Consider the following 15,860-nt stretch of genomic DNA (forward strand, 5'->3'; position numbering starts at 1 on the left):
ACTGTTTTCCAGACACAGTTGCAAGCCTGTTTCATGAAAATGGGAGCTCGCATAAGCCCCATTTTATTTTATTATATTTTGCTTTTTAGGGCTGAACCTGAGGCATATGGAGGTTCCCAGGCAAGGAGTTGAATTGGAGCTACAGCTGCCGGCCTACACCACAGCCACAGCAACACCAGATCCGAGCCTCGTCTGCGACCTACACCACAGCTTACAGCAAGGCCGGATCCTTAACCCACTGAGCAAGGCCAGGGATCGAACCCGAAAACTCATGGTTTCTAGTCTGATTTGTTTCTGCTGTACCATGATGGGAACTCCAATCCCCATTTTAAAGATAAGGAAACTGAGAGGTCACCCAGCCAGTTAAGTAGCAAAGCCTGTGTGTTAAGTCAGGTTTCTCTGACCTTTGGGTCTAATGTAGTGATCCATTGCTTTTTGTAAAGAAGACATTTCTTTTCTTTCCCTTTAATGTAGCTTCTCTTAATGGAAAAGAAAATGTCAGTATAGGTTGTAAATTTCCTCCATTATCCCCTGCTTTGTTACTCGTAGATTTTGTCCTCTTTAAAAAGCGACTTAGGGAGTTCCCGCTGTGGTGCAGTGGTTAAGAATCCAACTGCAGTGGCTCAGATTGCTGCAGAGACATGGGTTTGATTCCAGTCCCAGCGCAGTTAAAGGCTCTGGCTTTGCAGCATGTGTAGTGTAGGTTGCAGCTGTGGCTCAGTTTCAGTCCCTAGCCCGGGAACTTCCATATGCTGCAGGTGCAGACATAAAAAGAAAACAGCAGTAACAACAAAAAAACCCTGATTTAGTTAATACTATTAATAGCCAGCAATGGTATACATACCCTGTTCTATGAGCTGTTTTAAGTGCTTAATATTTATTAACTCAAATCTGATTCGGTAGATTTCACTAACATTCTCATTGTATAGTCGGAGAAACTGAGGCACAGAAAGGTTAAATAACTTGCTCAGGGTCACACAGCTCCTGAAGAGCAGTTCTGGGATTCAAACCCAGGCAGCTGGGCACCAAAGTGTATCTTCTGGAACCACAGGCACACCCAGCTTTTATGTAGGTTTCAGACCCCATCGCAGCACAGTCCTGAGCCGTGACTGACCTTCCCTGTGCCGTTCTAATACGAGTATCATCTTCAAGGACGCCAATAAAGGGGAGGCCCTTCAGATACTGACTTTGTTCTTTGTCTCACAGGCTATCATAGCACGTTCCCCAGGCACCATCTCTGTCTGGCTTATAAAAAATAGGAAGAGATGGAGTAAAAATAGAATGTTTTTCTAAGATGCCGCTTTTGTTTCTGCAAATCCCAGCTGTTTAAGGAGGCTGGTTTAATGATGGGAAAAAAAACAGCATCCCCAGGTTACCAAAGCAAGCTGAGGCACTCCATTGAGTCAAGGCACTGCCAGAGAGACAGCCTTTGTAAGAGCTGCCCTTGGGTCTGTGGTATTTTTTTTTTTTTTTTTATCCCTGGAAAGAAAATCCGCATATGCTTCTGTGTCTCAGGCTTAGATCCAGTCCTGTCTGAGCCGGCAGGGCCGGATGGCAAGGCACGCCGGACTGCCTCTGAAAAAGAAATGTCTCCAAGATTGATGGCTTGATGATCTCTTTGGAGATTATATCAAAAATTATTGATTATGTTACTAAGTCGTACAAAATAGGCTCCGAGGTTGGGAACTAAGTGCTTTCTTTAAAATAATCCAGAAGCAGTAAAATAAATCAATGTGTAGGGCTTCTAAAACACCATCATAATGGCTTCACAAATAGCTTGGCTTCAAGGTAGAAAAATCAGGACTTTTTTTCTTAACAGTTGTCTTAGTATGCTGAAAAAAAAAGGAGGCCAAAATTTTATTCTAGGACTTACTTTGCAGATTAAAAAAAAAAAGTCTCACTTCCAGCACTAATTTATTTTCTAAATTGGTGGAGGAAACTGCAAGATTTTTCATTAATTTGTGCCATATAGGACTCTTTTTTTTGCAAAAATAAAGATATGAAAACCTCATGAGGTATTTTGGTTTTAACAACTGAAGCTAAGCTCAGTCCTGCTCAGATTTTTGGAGTTAAATCCGAATTTCAAAACACAGTAATACTATTCCCTTTCAGCGTGGTTTGAAGTCTTTTCATGTGCATTTAAGAACATTGATTCTGCTTTATAAGAAAAATATACCAGCAGCGTATCTTGCTGAAAGAAGAACTCAGTCTGCAAAAGTATCAATTTTCAGATAGTTAAAATGAATGATGTTTATTCATATTATGACAGCATTCTGTGCTTTGAAGGATCCACCAGAAGGGTTTGTAAAAGTAACTGGCCCCCAGGGCACTTCTATGTTTACTTATAAACAGTTAATTACTTAAAGAAGGGAGTCACTTTGAGGAGGAAATAAGATGTCAGAAAACAGAGATGACTGCAAAACGATGATAAACCACAGCAGAACGTGTTACGTAACTCAAAGGAAAACTAATTCAATTGACGCACATTTCCGTTTGGTATCAGCTCATACCTGGGAGATCTGAGACCTCGGATTAGGGAATCTCTTCATCCTTTGGACCTCCGTTTCCTCATCTGTAAGCACCAGAGATTGAAACGGATGATCTTTTTTTAAAAAATAAAATTTATTTTTATTAATGTGTAGCAGATTCACAATGTTGAGTCAATTTCTTCTGTACAACACAGTGACCCAGGCACACATATATGTACCTTCTTTTTCTCATATTATCTTCCATTATGGTCTAGCCTCAGAGACTGGATATAGTTCCCTGCGCCGTACAGTGGGACCTCATTGCTCATCCATTCTAAATGTAATGGTTTGCATCTACCAACCCCAAACTCCCTATCCATCCCACTTCTTCTCCTCTCCCGCTTGGCAACCAAAATTCTGTTCTCTACGTCCATGAGTCTGTTTCTGTGGGTTTTTTTTAATGATTTGTATTTTTTCCATGATAGCTGGTTTACAGCATTCTGTCAATTTCTGCTGTATAGCACAGCGACCCAGTCACTCATACATATCTACATTCTTTTTCTCAGATTATCCCCTGTCATGTTCCATCGTAAGTGACTAGATATAGTTCCCAGTGCTATACAGCAGGATCTCATTGCTTATCCATTCCAAAGGCAATAGTTTGCATCTATTAACCCCAGATTCCCAGTCCATCCCACTCCCTCCCCCTCTGCCTTGGCAACCACAAATCTGTTCTCCAAGTCTATGCATTTCTTTTCTATGGAAGGGATTATTTGTGCCATCTATTAGATTCTAGATATAAGTGATATAATGTGGTATTTGTCTTCCTCTTTCTGACTGACTTCACTTAGTATGAGAGTCTCTAGTTCCATCCATATTGCTGCAAATGGCATTATTTTGTTTCTTTTTATGGCTGAGTAGTATCCCATTGTGTATGTATACCACATCTTCTTAATCCATTCATCTATTGATGGACATTTAGGTTGTTTTCATATCCTGGTTACTGCAAATAGTGCTGCAATGAACATACGGTGCATGTATCTTTTTCAAGGAAAGTTTTGTTCAGATATATGCCCAAGAGTGGGATTGCTGGGTCATATGGTAGTTCTATACTTAGTTTTCTGAGTTTCTGTTTTGTAGATATGTTCATCTGTGCCATATTTTAGATTCCACATATAAGCGATATCATATGGTGTTTGCCTTTCTCTTTCTGACTTACTTCCCTTAGTGTGAGAATTTCTAGTTTGCATCCATATTGCCCCAAATGACATTGTTCTTTTTTTCTGCTCAGTAGTATTCCATTGTGTATACCACATCCTAGAATAATGACAATAAAAAATCAACCAAGAGGACCTAATTAAACTCAAAAGCTTTTGCACAGCAAAGGAAACCATTAACAGGATGAAAAGACAGCTCACAGAATGGGAGAAAATCTTTGCAAATAATGCAACCCACAGGGGCCTAATCTGCAAAATATATAAACAACTCATACAATTCAACAACGACAAAAAAAAAAACCAACCTAATTGAAAAATGGGCAGAAGACCTAAGGGAAACAGATGATCTTTATAGTTCCTTTGAATCTGTACAGTTTTTTGACTCTGTTTCCTGAAGGCAGATGTGCTTATTTTGGGAAATTGGAAACTGAGCATGTTCAAAGCCTCTGGGCCTCTGTTTACTTCTGAACCTTACTATTCTTTTCAGCAAACTGGTACTGTATGCCTCCTTCATGGTATGTGGTTCATGGTACCTACCTGCTGGATTGGATGCTGGCCATAGAATAGGGCTCATCCAGCTCATCCCATGGGTTTCCAGGCTTAGGGTGAGGATGGAGGGAAGAGACTAAGAAAATTTTAATTGAACTGAATTTACCATTGGAGTGGTTTTCTTCTCCATTGACTGACTGTCCAAACTGCTGGGGCAAAGTATTGGTAAAACCACAGGCAGTACCCCAGGCATAGTATAGTGAGTGGGAAGTGAAGTAGAAACTGAATTTGTATTTCCCTGGAAATGCTGGGAGTAACCTGTCTCCTGCCTTACAAGGGTGCATATTCTTGTACAAAAACCTTGTCCCATTCTACTGTGTTCACACTGAACCTAAAAACACCTTTTCTACTTTGGAGCATGCTCAGATGGTGAGATAAAGTGTCTACTGAGTCATGGGGGTTCTTATTAAAAACTTCTGCTGTGATCTACAGAGGCCTCTGTCATTTCCGTCTTTCAGCTGAGTGTGCTCCAGGGAGAGGCACCCCCAGTTGCACTGGTCCACTGGGGTTCACTCTCCTGGGTCCAGTATTTGAACCTTCTGCATCCAAGCTACTGCTTTGCACAGCCTTTAGCACATGGGGGAATTTCCTAAGGACAGGCGGCCAGAGGAACTGCAGGCGAAAATAGCTTCTTTTATAAAAAGTTATCCCATTCTTCTGCTTTTTATTGTCTATTTTGTTTCTTATTTTCTATTCTCCTTATGAAATCCCTCTATTAAACCTGACTTTTCCTACCCACCTACTCAGTGTTTCCTAGGTATTTCAGCAGATGACAGGAGTGAGGCATATTTCATCCTCGGTTGGAACCAAGCAAATGCAGGTCCAGAATTTCATTTATGAGAATTTCCTGGATGGCAGAGTCGGGGGAAAGAATGAGAAAGTCATGTAAAGTGTGGCTAGAACCTGGGTTCTATTCCAGACTCTGCTGCTCGGAAAATGAGGTTTGATGTTCTCATCTACAAAAGGGTGCGTGTGCCTTGCCAACCTTGGATATCTTTATAGAGTGCAAAAACAACGTGTAATATTTGAAGATGCGAAACTTCTATAGGGGATTTTTCAACTTGCAGCCAGTGATTGGAGCTAGTTTCAAACCAGAATGGAGATAACTAAATAGAGAAGGTGGGTGGGTTTTATGCTTTTCCATCAGTGATACATACTGATTATACACACCACATTTTATACACACCACATTTTATACATACATACTGATTATACACACCACATTTTCTTTAGTCATTGATCTGTCGATGGATATTTAGGTTGCTTCCCTCTCTTGGCTGTTATGAACAGTGCTGCAGTGAACACTGGGGTGGCGTGTGTATTTTCAAATTAAGAGCTTTCGTCGTTTCTGGATATATGCCTTTTTTTGAGAAACATCCGTATTGTTTTCCATGGTGGTTGTACCAATTTACATTCCCAGCTACAGTGTAGGAGGGTTCCCTTTTCTCCACACTCTCTTTAGCGTTTATTATTTGTAGACCTTTTGGTGATAGCTATTTCTAACCAGAGTAAGTGATACGTCATTGTGGGCTTGATTTGCATTCCTCTAGTAATTTGCAATGTTGAGCATTTTTCATGTGCTGGTTTGACATCTGTATATATTCTTCAGGGAAATGTCTGTTTAGGAGTTCCCTTCGTGGCTCAGCAGTTAATGAACCCGACTAGGATCCATGAGGATATGGTTTTGATCCCTGGCCTCACTCATTGGGTTAAGGATCCAGTGTTGCTGTGAGCTGCGGTGTAGGTCATGGATGCGGCTCAGATCCTGTGTTGTTGTGGCTGTGGTGTAGGCCGGCAGCTGTAGCTCTGATTCGACCCCTAGTCTGGGAACTTCTGTATGCCACAGGTGTGGCCCTAAAAAAGGAAAACAAACAAACAACAACAAAAATACAGTCTATTTAGATATTCTGCCCATTTTTTGGATTGGATTCTTTGTTATATAATGTTTTATTCATCCTCATGGTATTACATTATGCATAAATCTTGATCAACTTAAAATTCAACCCAGCAGAAGATAGTAACACCTATAATACATTTCTTTAAAGATCATGAATGTAAAAGTAATTACAAAACCATTGATAAACAATGCTAACTGAAGAAATACTAGAAAATGCAAAGATACCTCCCAAGCCCACAAGACGGTTAATTCATTTTAAATGTAAAACTGCCGTTATATATATTATATGTATAATATATATATAAATGTTTAAGTAACAATAGAATCATCTCACATGTACAGTTTTATGATTTTTTTCACTCAGCATTGTATCTTACTGTATCTGAAAATACACATCTTTTTATCATTATTTGTAATGGCTGCATTGTATTTCATTCTATGAACTGTGTCACACATTAATCACTTCTCTATTGATGGCCAATTAATATATTCTCAATTTTTTGTATTTTATACCGTACTGTCAGTGTACACTTGTCTAATTATTTCCCTAGGCTAATTGCCAAAAGTTAATTTAATGTTAGAGGTAAATGCTCTTTTTAAGGTTTCCAGTACATATTTCTAAGTTGACCTTCAGGAGGCAAGAAATCCTCTACCAAGGAACAATCCCATCAGCGGTGTAAAAGAGTCATTAAAAAATTGAACAAGGAGTTCCCGTCGTGGCGCAGTGGTTAACGAATCCGACTAGGAACCATGAGGTTGCAGGGTCGGTCCCTGCCCTTGCTCAGTGGGTTAACGATCTGGCGTTGCCGCCATGAGCTGTGGTGTAGGTCGCAGACGCGGCTCGGATCCAGCGTTGCTGTGGCTCTGGCGTAGGCCGGTGGCTACAGCTCCGATTCGACCCCTAGCCTGGGAACCTCCATATGCCGCAGGAGCGGCCCAAGAAATAGCAACAACAACAACAACAACAACAAAAAAAAGACAAAAAAAAAATTGAACAAGATCAGTTTAAATCATAGTGATTTTGAATTCCTTGTGATATAGCAGTGGGGAAGGTTCTAGTCTTTTCCTTGCATTGATGTTTTAGTAAAATGATTTTATGATACATTTTTTAAAAAGCACTGTTTCGTAACAGTTATTTCTTGTTCCTGCTCCCACATTCCTCTGGGTTAACCTCTTTTCTTTTTTCCTCTCCAGGATGGAAGTATGATGTGATGGATATAACTATGGGATACTGTGTGGGTACACGGCCTCCCTCTTGCCTCATCCTCCTGCTTCTCAAGCTGTTGGCCACTGTCTCCCAGGGGCTGCCGGGGTCTGGACCCCTCGGTTTCCACTTCACGCATTCCATTTATAATGCTACCGTGTATGAGAACTCGGCAGCAAGGACCTACGTCAACAGCCAGAGTAGAATGGGCATCACCTTGATAGATCTGTCCTGGGAAATTAAATACAGAATCGTGTCCGGAGACGAGGAAGGCTTTTTCAAAGCCGAAGAAGTCATCATTGCAGATTTCTGTTTTCTCAGGATAAGAACTAAAGGTGGCAATTCTGCCATATTGAATAGGGAAATTCAGGACAATTATTTATTGATAGTAAAGGGTTCTGTCAGAGGAGAGGATTTGGAAGCATGGACCAAAGTGAATATACAGGTTTTAGATATGAATGATCTGAGACCCTTATTTTCACCCACCACCTACTCTGTTACCATCGCAGAAAGCACACCTTTAAGGACTAGCGTCGCCCAGGTGACGGCAACAGATGCTGATATCGGTTCCAACGGAGAGTTCTACTACTACTTTAAAAACAAAGTGGATCTCTTTTCAGTTCACCCCACGAGTGGTGTCATCTCTTTAAGTGGACGATTAAATTACGATGAAAAGAATAGGTATGATCTGGAGATTTTGGCTGTGGACCGAGGGATGAAGCTTTATGGAAACAATGGCGTGAGCAGCACGGCCAAGCTTTATGTTCACGTTGAACGTATAAACGAGCACGCCCCCACCCTCCATGTGGTCACTCACATTCCCTTTTCCCTGGACACAGAACCCGTGTATGCAGTGGTGACAGTTGATGACCTCGATGAGGGGGCCAATGGAGAGATTGAGTCTGTTTCCATTGTGGCGGGGGATCCTTTAGATCAGTTCTTCCTGGCTAAGGAAGGAAAGTGGATGAATGAGTACAGGATTAAGGAGAAAAAGCAGGTGGACTGGGAGAGCTTTCCCTATGGCTACAATCTCACTCTTCAAGCCAAAGACAAGGGGTCCCCGCAGAAATTTTCAGCCGCCAAGGTAGTCCACATTGCCAACCCCAAGAGAGACTTCGTCCCAGTTAAATTTGAAAAAGAAACATACGAGGTCAGCATTAGTGAATTTTCTCCTCCTGGTGTCGTGGTTGCTATAGTAAAATTAAGTCCTGAACCTCTAGACGTGGAATACAAATTGTCCCCTGGCGCGGATGCACAGTACTTCAAAATTAATCCTCGGTCAGGTCTGATTGTCACAGCACAGCCACTGAAGACCATTAAGAAGGAGGTTTATAAATTGGGGGTGACAAATAAGGAAGGAGATTTAAAAGCACAAGTCACCATTGGCATAGAAGATGCGAACGACCACACACCAGAATTTCAGCAGCCCCTGTATGATGCTTTTGTGAATGAAAGTGTTCCAGTGGGAACAAGCGTTCTGACCGTTTCAGCGTCTGATAAAGATAAAGGAGAGAATGGGTACATCACCTACAGTATTGCCAGCCTGAATTTGTTGCCATTCGCCATTAACCAGTTTACCGGTGTTATTAGCACAACTGAAGAGCTGGATTTTGAATCTTCTCCAGAAACGTACAGGTTCATCGTCCGAGCCTCTGACTGGGGTTCGCCATACCGCCATGAAAGCGAGGTCAATGTCACTATTCGAATAGGGAATGTCAATGACAACAGTCCTCTCTTTGAAAAAGTGGGTTGCCAGGGAGTGATTTCATATGACTTTCCCGTTGGGGGTCATATCACAGCTGTCTCCGCCATCGATATCGATGAACTTGAACTTGTAAAGTACAAAATCATCTCTGGCAATGAACTTGGTTTCTTTTATTTAAACCCGGACTCTGGCGTCTTGCAGCTTAAAAAGTCGCTGATGAACTCTGGCATTAAAAATGGAAATTTTGCCCTCAGGATTACAGCCACCGACGGGGAGCATTTTGCAGACCCGATGTCCATTAACATTTCAGTCCTGCATGGGAAGGTGTCTTCAAAGAGCTTCAGTTGCCGAGAAACACGTGTGGCTCAGAAACTGGCGGAGAAACTGCTCATAAAGGCAAAAGCAAATGGGAAGCTGAATCTGGAAGATGGATTTCTTGACTTTTACTCAGTTAATAGGCAAGGACCACATTTTGACAAGTCCTTTCCTTCTGATGTGGCTGTGAAGGAGGATCTGCCAGTTGGTGCTAACATCCTGAAGATTAAAGCCTATGATGCTGACTCTGGCTTCAATGGGAAGGTGCTATTTACAATATCTGATGGGAATACGGATAGTTGTTTTAATATCGATATGGAGACCGGGCAGCTGAAAGTCCTTATGCCCATGGATCGGGAGCACAGAGACCTCTATCTCCTTAATATCACCATCTATGACTTAGGGAATCCTCAGAGGTCCTCATGGAGGTTGCTCACCATCAACGTGGAGGATGCGAATGACAATAGCCCCGTTTTTCTTCAAGGCAGTTACTCAGTTACCATTCTTGAAAGTTCAAGTATTGGTACTGAGATCATTCAAGTGGAAGCCAGAGACAAAGACCTGGGTTCTAATGGTGAAGTGACCTACTCTGTCTTGACAGACACCCAGCAGTTTGCCATCAACAGCTCCACTGGAATCGTTTATGTAGCTGACCAATTGGATCGGGAATCCAAAGCAAACTACTCTTTAAAAATAGAAGCCAGAGACAAGGCAGAAAGTGGCCAGCAGCTGTTTTCAGTGGTCACCCTGGAGGTTTTCTTGGATGACGTCAATGACTGCTCCCCAGCTTTCATTCCCAGTAGCTATAGCGTGAAGGTTCTGGAAGATCTCCCCGTTGGCACTGTCATTGCTTGGCTGGAGACCCACGATCCAGATCTTGGGCTTGGGGGCCAAGTACGCTATTCTTTGGTCAATGATTATAACGGGAGATTTGAAATAGATAAAGCCAGTGGCGCCATCCGCTTGAGCAAAGAGCTTGACTATGAAAAGCAGCAGTTCTATAACCTCACAGTTCGGGCCAAGGACAAAGGGCGGCCTGTCTCTCTGTCATCCGTTTCCTTTGTGGAGGTGGAAGTGGTGGATGTCAACGAAAACCTCCATACTCCCTATTTCCCAGACTTTGCTGTGGTTGGATCTGTAAAAGAAAACTCACGGATTGGAACCAGCGTGCTGCAGGTGACTGCCCATGACGAGGACTCCGGGAGGGATGGAGAGATCCAGTACTCCATCAGGGATGGGAGCGGTCTCGGCAGGTTCAACATAGATGATGAGAGTGGTAAGTTTCATATTCCGTGCCAGACGGGTTGTTTCACTTCTCGTGGATCGTCCTTGTTTCAAAGGGGAAGGGCTCTTCTTGGACCCAAATGGAATGACAGAGGAGGTTGCCTTTGGTGCAGAGCAGATGCAAAGGCGTTGATTTGTAAGGAAACCTGTTTATACAGGTATAGCCGGGGTTTTCACTGGGAGTCCCTGGTTTTTGTTTTTCTTGTTCAGCACTGCTGTCACCAGATTATCTTTTGATAAATGTGAATAATTGTCACCTCTGTTGCGTGCACTCCTGACCCTCACTAAATTAAGGGCCCTGATAAAGTAAATTGCATTTGAATTGGCTCGAAACGAGAAGTGTGAAATGGATTTTCAAATGAATCTTATACAGCGGTGGTCTTTCCCTTTACAGTAAGGCTTCGCTGAAGTGATGTTGCATTAGCTGCTTGGTCTCTCGTGTTTCATGAGCACATCTGGCCCTTGAATGACAGGCATTTTTACTGCCTTGGTCCCATTAACATATGGAGGCATCTTTCTTGATAGAGTAGAAGGGGCAAGGTGTGGATTTTATGTATAAAAAATGATTTTAAGGTTTTTATCTGCAAGGATTTACCTTTTACATGGGGAAAAAAATTGCCCCAATATGTTTGGTGTCCTCTATCTGTTTACTTGTACTCCATCATAGATACAGATACAGATTTTAGTTCTGTTCTTGTTCTTGTCATTGTTCGTCTTCAGATGTACACCTGCCTGGACACAGGCATGTGTGTGTGTTCCTTGAGTAGCAGAGTGTCTTTTGCTCGTCTTCTTTAGACTGTAGATCTTGCAAGATAGGGGCTGTGTCCTCTCTATTCCTGTGTGAGTGGTACTTTTAGCACTTTAAAGTTTTGGGGGCACCTTTGTACCCAGTCAATCATTTTCTACAACCCTCACAGGAAGTTTTGTTCTCAGTATGGATGATGGTGATTAAAAACTGGTAGTGGAAAGTGTCATCAGAGGGATACAAGTGGCACATCAATAATAGTAGAAAAAGGATTTGAGAAATTATGTTAAATATTGGATCAGAGCTACAACACTGTATGCACCATCGCAAATTGAAATGGTAGTTTTTTGTATATATAAGCTCTATTCATGGGCAGTGTACATAGTAAAATCGTTGTCCACAGCCATGTGAAGGAGAAGGTAAACGTCAAGAAAACTGGATTCCGATTTAGCCATATGCTCTGTCTTATTATATATGAGTTGTCATTTGATTAGAATATATTTTTACCTTTGAAGTACAAAGTGAGAAAGGAAAAGCATTAACCTTTAGTGAGTGTCTATTGTGTGCTCATACTGTACCGTTGATAATAATGCTTGCATTGAGTCCTTGCAATAGGCCATACACTCTGCGAAGGGCTTCATAGTTGGATCTTATTCTTCCAACCACCCCATGACAACTAATAATTATCAACTTATGAACTGATGTTCAGGGGAGATGCGTAACTTGGAGCCTTGTTTCAGATTTAACTCTTGAGTAACTGCAGCATACCATGCCCTTGCCCATCTAAAGACAAGTATGGGCTTATTTGCATGTTCCTACCTATATGCAAACTTGTCGTTGATCCGAAATCAAGCAATAAAGTGTTAAAGGAGTTTCAAAGTCCTTACAACCCTGGGCTCATTGACTTGTGGAACTGGTTATTAATCACCTTCCTTTTTCCTGGCGATCCCGTTGTTCCTGTGGCTCTCTAGTGAGGGAAGCTTACCTGTGGGGCTCGCTCAGGTTGACTTGAGTAGGTAGGTCAACAGAAAGGTGTCAGGCTGAATCTGTCAGCCCCTCGCAACCTAGATGACTACATCAAGTCACGGTGAGTTGTTTTTATTAGCACATTTCATCTTGGTGTACCTGATACAGGGATGAGCAGGAGCAATTTGGTAGAAGGGGCCTAGATTTTCCCTGTTTGTATTGTGCTATTTATTTTCTTCTCATCTTGGGTGTGTTTTTCAGAAAACGTGTCTGTAGTCATCTGATGATATAGCTGCTTTATAATTTTTTTATAACTATGTTATTTTTGAAGTATAGTTGATTTGCAATGTTGTGTTAGTCTCAGATGTACACCAAAGTGATTCAGTTATAAATATACACATTATATGTATATTATTTTTCAGATAATTTTCCATTATAGGTTAGCACAAGATAGTCAATATAGTTCCCTGTACTATCCAGGAAGTCCTTGTTGTTTCCATATTTTATATGTAGTAGTGAGTATGTGTTAATCCCAAACTCTTATTAATTTGTCCCAGCCCCGTCTCCTTTGGCAACCATGTTTGTTTTCTATGTTTGTGAATCTGCTTCTGTTTCATAAGTTGATTTGTCCTTTTTTTTTTTTTAGATTCCATGTATAACTGATATAATGTGATATTTATCTTTGTCTGACTTATTTCACTGAGCATGACAACCTCTAGTCCAACCATGTTGCTGCAGATGGGATTATTTCATTCTTTTTTATGGCTCCTTTGTGTGCTTGTGTGTGTGTGTGTGTGTGTGTGTGTGTGTGTACACCACATTGTCTTTATCCATTCATCTGTCTATGGACACTTAGGTTGCTTCCTTGCCTAGGCTATTGTAAACAGTGCTGCTATGACCATTGAGGTGCTTGTGTCTTTTAGAATCAGTGTTTTCAATCTAAGAGTTTCATCTGTTTTCCTTCTGTTGAGAAAATGACTCACCATTTTGCATTTGTTCCCTTATATGCTGGATTGTATAAAAGAAATTTTACCATGGATGACAATAATGACACTTTCCTTTTGACATCGCTTTGTGACTTAAAAATCTCTTCTGTTAGGACATTAACTCCTCTGGGTTAAAGGGTAGTTAAGTGCATTTTGTTAAGTCACATACCCATTAGCAGCTGCCAATGGATCCAGAACCATCTCTCCTCAATTCTATCTCAGAACTCTTTTCTTTGCATTCATAACATGTTTCTGATTTACTTTCCTAGAGCATTGTTTATTTTTGAAACTATAGTGACTATTTCTTTCCCCCCTTTTTATTTCATTTTATTTGCATCTTTTAGAAAGTAAAACTATGTTTTTTTCCTCTGTATTATGGAAAAAAAGGTTTGGATTTGATGTTGAAATTTGTTTGAAGATTGAAATTCCATATGGTAATATTCTTAACAACTTTCCTTCCCGCTCACTTCTTGTAGATTTTAACATCCAAACCCAAGAAGCTGATGAGGAATGATTGCCTGGACTCGAACCAGAAGGGAGCTAGGGTTGAGGTTAGACTTTTGGCACATGTCTGCCTAATAAGAGAAGCCATCACCATGGTGCTGCTGGGTCTGCACTACTGTTGAACAATCAATCAGCTCTTTGCCTCCAAGTGCTAAAGATCAAGGCTTGAGCTGCTGGCAGAATGAATGGCTGTTTAGCCCTGCAGCTGTTACTGGGTCTTAAGTCCAAACTCTGTTGTTTCATTTCACCCCTTGGCATAAAACAGCCTAAACTTGTTTGGTTTTTTTGTCTTTTAAGAACCTTTAAGTCAGCCACTGAAAGTAAAGTAATGATTTGCATTGTTTAATGGATCTCAAACTTATGCATGCTCAGGAATCAGCTAGAGAGCTTGTTAGCAGCGTAGATCCCCAGGCCTGATTCCCAAAGATTCTGATTCAGTTGACCTGGAGTGGGAGCCCAGGAATCTTCATTTAAGCACTACAAGTAGGCCTTCTGTGTATGGTTCACGGAATTTACCTGGGCTCCTTAGAATGTGTTAACCAGACTTTATCTTTTCTGTAAGGTCCTTTTTCCTTATTCTTTTGAAAGGCAGGGAATAGAAGTCACATATTAGATAAATTTCTTTTCTAGTCAGGTTTTACAATCCAAATAAATCTTCTATTATTCATTAGTGGTGATAATTTCCTGAATGCCTTCCCGATGGATCAAAAATCTATTTCTGTGCTTCAGTTATTGCAATGCTTCTGTTTTGTGAAAGAGCATATGCTGGGATTAGTTGATCCATTTAGTAGTTTTATGATCTTGACTTTTTTGGAGCTCAGTGAACAAAACCATACCGTTGAAATGCTTTACCATGCACGAGTACTTAATAAATGTTTAATAACATTGGCACAGTAAATGGATTAACTGGGGGCCCCCCAGCTACCATGGAGTTGATCACAATTTAAATGACCCGTCTGGAAGATGCATTTTAATCTTTGTTTTCCTCCACAAAGAATGCATTCTTATTCTTTGACATAACAGGAATTCATATTCTTGACTATTCAGAAGTTTCAGAAGATTTAGAAAGAGCCCATTGTATGTTTTAAATTGTGGTTTTCTATTCGTTTCTTTTGTAAGCAGCACACTTGAGCAATGGCTTTGCTGTTTGCTTTACCTGGAGTTAAAGACATATTTAATCTGGATATAGTGTTTCCAGTTCAGCACATTAATCATGGATAATTAGGAAGATATTTTACCATCCATTATTACTAATTATATTATCAAGCATACTCGATTTATCAAGTGCCCATTGTGTGCTAAGCACTTTATACTTCCTAGTCCTCACTGTAACTCAGCAACTTATGGTTCAGGGCCAGGCATCTGGGAGTTGTCAGATCCGGGAATTGGCTCTCTAGTGCTCTGGACTCCAAATCTCATGTTAGTCCCCTTCTTTTCACTCCCATGTGCCACATTAACCTTACTAAGCATGTGTATTCATCAGATTTTTCTGTATCACTGCTGCCTAACAAGCATTCACCAAACTTCAGTGGCTTATCAAAGCACACTTTTCTTTTTCTTTCTCCTACGTCAACAGTTGAAGCTGTTGCAGGCTATAGATTGAATTATGATCCGTTCTACATGCCTTTCCCCCTCCAGGACCCAGGCTGAAGAGAGTACTCACTCTTTGCGATGTCATATTTTCAAAGTTAGGTCAGGAGTGTGAGAGGGCGGATGGAAGGTTGCTGTGCCTCTGAAAGCCTCTGCTCAAAACTGGCTCACATTCCATTGGCCAAAGAAGGTCTTGGGATCAAGTTCATTATTGATGTGGGGCAGAGAGGAATCCTCTTACAGAGGGAGGGAGGAGAGGGAGGAAAAGTAATGGATAATTTACTGAATAATAACAGAGGCTGATATAGCATAGGACAGCTCTCACTATTGTCTTTGTAATCTAATGTTAACTGGTCACTGCCTTTGTGGAAGGCACTGGGCCAGGCAGTGGTGACACAGAGAGCAGCAGGTGTCAGACTGGGCCTTCTGT

At 41.2% G+C, this 15,860-nt stretch overlaps 1 protein-coding gene across 2 annotated transcripts in view; it reads left to right on the plus strand.

The window, feature by feature from the left end:
- Nucleotides 1–7,342: 7,342 nt before the first annotated feature.
- Nucleotides 7,343–15,860, plus strand: part of FAT3 (FAT atypical cadherin 3) — a 556,180-nt gene continuing 547,662 nt past the window's right edge. For both annotated transcript variants that reach the window (XM_047753634.1, XM_047753635.1), the window contains exon 1: nucleotides 7,343–10,631. In XM_047753634.1, coding sequence (XP_047609590.1) covers nucleotides 7,343–10,631 — 3,289 coding nt within the window. The remainder of the gene's footprint in view (nucleotides 10,632–15,860) is intronic.

This window comes from Phacochoerus africanus, chromosome 11 (assembly GCF_016906955.1).
Source record: "Phacochoerus africanus isolate WHEZ1 chromosome 11, ROS_Pafr_v1, whole genome shotgun sequence".
Classification (NCBI taxonomy): domain Eukaryota; kingdom Metazoa; phylum Chordata; class Mammalia; order Artiodactyla; family Suidae; genus Phacochoerus; species Phacochoerus africanus.